At 34.6% G+C, this 3,399-nt stretch overlaps 1 protein-coding gene across 1 annotated transcript; it reads right to left on the reverse strand.

The window, feature by feature from the left end:
- Positions 1 to 1,138: 1,138 nt before the first annotated feature.
- On the reverse strand, positions 1,139 to 2,233 carry LOTGIDRAFT_107811 (hypothetical protein; the record flags this gene model as incomplete). Its single annotated transcript, XM_009065587.1, has 1 exon — positions 1,139 to 2,233. A coding segment is annotated over one exon (1,095 nt), but the record flags the coding sequence as incomplete, so codon positions are not given.
- Between the last annotated feature and the right edge of the window lie 1,166 nt (positions 2,234 to 3,399).

A 3,399-nucleotide genomic window follows, 5' to 3' on the forward strand; every position in this document is an offset into this window, starting at 1 on the left:
TTCAAAAGTTCAGGTAAAGATGAAGCAGCATTCATCTTTTCAGTCCTGTTTTTTTTACGCTGATACCTTTTATTAGCTGCAGGAGATTTAATATTACGCTTGGCAAACGATAATAACTTCTTTTAATCTCCTCATCATCCTCTGATCGGTTGTGGCAACCTTCTACGTTGCAATAATTTCCCTTATTCTTCGGCATTTTCCACTAACTATAAATTTTCTATACCCACGCACGCTTATTTACAATATTTCCTGTCTCCAAGATGGCAGACTTCCGATCTGTGACGTCAGAAGAATTCAGTCTATAAGAGAATTAGATCGAAGGATGGAATCGATGGGTATAGAACACTTCAAAAGCCACTTGCCATTGAGAACTACAACCAGTACATAGGTGGTGTAGACCAATCAGACCAGCTTAATTCCTACTATTTGTTGTCCCACAGGTCGATGAAATGGTGGAAAAAGGTTTTCTATCACCTACTGATTACAGACGTATCCAATCCATATATACTACACAAGTCCTCTGTAGCACCCAACTGTAAAGTGAAAAGTTTTGAATTTAGACTACAATTAGTACATGGCCTTGTCAGAAGCTACCAACCTTCCTTGATATCACAGCAAGGTCATCCATCAAACACAGTTGATCCACCACACAGATTAAATGGACAATTGCATTATATGGAGAAGATCAATGGAAAACCAGATTGTAGAGTGTGTACAATAAGATCTGCAGAGAAAAAGTACTTACATCGAAAGCAGACCAGACATCAGTGCAAGACCTGTACACCAAAGATCCCATTGTTTGACATACCATGTTTTGAACTTTACCACAGTATAGTAGATTACAAAAGTTATTAGCAGAAGAATTACAATAATACTGAGTAAAGCCTTCAGCGCATTACTGAATAATACCAAGTTTTGTCAAAATCCAGCAAGAATCATGTCTTTTAGTGTTAGAGAGCTAAAATTTGAAAGCGTTTTCAAGAACGAGGCCAATAACTCCTATGAAACATATTTAGATTTTTTTGATTTTCAATAGAGTTCATCCATGGGTGATAATAGACAATTTAATCAAATTTCAAGATTAACAACATCGATGAACTATGGCCGTCTATGGACAGCGATGAAAAAGGATATAACACTAAGTGTTTTCTACATTGACAGTAATTAATTCTATGTCATCAGCACCTTTCAAATCTGAATTCCTTCTATCCCTTAATTCTACGTCATCAGCATCTTTCAAATCTGAATTCCTTCTATCCCTTAATTCTATGTCATCCGCACCTTTCAAATCTGAATTCCCTCTATCTGTAAATTCTATGTCATCAGCATCTTTCAATTCTGAATTCCTTCTTTCTGTTAATTCTACGTCATCAGCATCTTTCAAATCTAAATTCCCTCTATCTGTTAATTCTACGTCATCAGCACCTTTCAATTCTGAATTCCCTCCATCTATTAATTCTATGTCATCATGACCTTTCAATTCTGAAATCCTTCTATCAGTTAATTCTATGTCATCAGCATCTTTCAAATCTAAATTCCCTCTCTCTGTTAATTCATCATCATATGCACCTTTCAATTCTGAATTCCCTCTATCTGTAAATTCTATGTCATCAGCACCTTTCAAATCTGAATTCCCTCCATCTGTTAATTCTACGTCATCAGCATCTTTCAATTCTGAATTCCTTCTATCTGTTAATTCCACGTCATCAGCATCTTTCAAATCTAAATTCCCTCTATCTGTTAATTCTACGTCATCAGCACCTTTCAATTCTGAATTCCCTCCATCTGTTAATTCTATGTCATCAGCACCTTTCAATTCTGAAATCCTTCTATCTGTTAATTCTACGTCATCAGCATCTTTCAAATCTGAATTCCCTCTATCTGTTAATTCTACGTCATCAGCACCTTTCAAGTCTGAATTCCCTCCATCTGTTAATTCTACGTCATCCGCACCTTTCAAATCTGAATTCCCTCCATCTGTTAATTCTACGTCATCCGCACCTTTCAAATCTGAATTCCCTCCATCTGTTAATTCTACGTCATCAGCACCTTTCAAATCTAAATTCCCTCCATCTGTTAATTCTACGTCATCAGCACCTTTCAAATCTGAATTCCCTCTATCTGTAAATTCTTCGTCATCAGCACCTTTCAATTCTGAATTACCTCGATCTGTAAATTCTACGTCATCAGCACCTTTCAATTCTGAATTCCCTCTATCTGTAAATTCTACGTCATCAGCATCTTTCAATTCTGAATTCCCTCTATCTGTAAATTCTTCGTCATTATCTGGCAACTCTACCTTTTCGGTACCCTCTAGGTTTTCTCTTCCAAGCAGTTGAAAATCATGCCCTTCCAAGGCCCATTTGACATCATTCTGAAACTCAATTGCTGTACGGGATAGTTTCTTCTTGTGTAATTTATCTGTAAATGACAAAAAAGAAAAAAAAATTATAACCACAACAATATATATCTGATAGGCATAGATCAGTAGGTCATGTAGTTCGGATATTGTAGGGTTTCTCGAAGTAGTTTAACCAAGTTTAAAAAGAATGCACTACCTGCTGTTTGTTTCCAAAAAAAATTCGAATTTAAAAAAAAAAATCCAATTTCATAGCCTCACTGATATGGACAAATAGCCACACAAGTCCATATTATCTAGATCATCAAGGTCGTGTCAGTTTGGAGTAAAAGTCTGAGGTATGAATTTAACCAAGTTTATAAAGAAAGCAAAAAAAAATCCAATTTCATAGCCTCACTGATTTGGACAAATAGCCACATAAGACCATATTATCTAGATCATCAAGGTCATGTCAGTTTGGAGTAAAATTCTCAGAAATTTAAATTAAATATGAAACATATTAAATTAAATAAATTCCGAAAAATATATAACTAACATGTAAATGGTAAAATAAATGTCATTTAAACAATAACAGACATGCTAACAAGAATTCAATACCTAAACAATCTTGCTCAATTTGTTTTACATTCCCGGGGAAAGGAAAAACATCACATTTTTTCACATCCATGCTGTAATTGGAAACCAAATTTGTGTGGAAAATAATATTATTAATAATAATGATGCACACAGATGAACCAAGCCACAAATCAAATATCCGAAAATTTGTCCATTTAAAACTTTCATAAACGAAACTGAAGTGGATAATCTCACACAATATTTGTCATTCTTTGGTTTACAAAAAACATTTTTTCATAAATTTATCAAAAAAAATACTTACATAGCATTGTCACTCTTCACATTTACAAAACTTTCTCAGGAAAAAATTCTACAATTTTTACAGGCCACATCACACACACACCTTTCAGTTGAGCCCATCCGAACCTAGTTATACATTCCAATAATTAAATCTGTGGGAACTGTGGCAATTATTCATTTCAATC

The sequence above is a fragment of the Lottia gigantea genome (genome assembly GCF_000327385.1).
Source record: "Lottia gigantea unplaced genomic scaffold LOTGIsca_7, whole genome shotgun sequence".
Lineage (NCBI taxonomy): Eukaryota > Metazoa > Mollusca > Gastropoda > Lottiidae > Lottia > Lottia gigantea.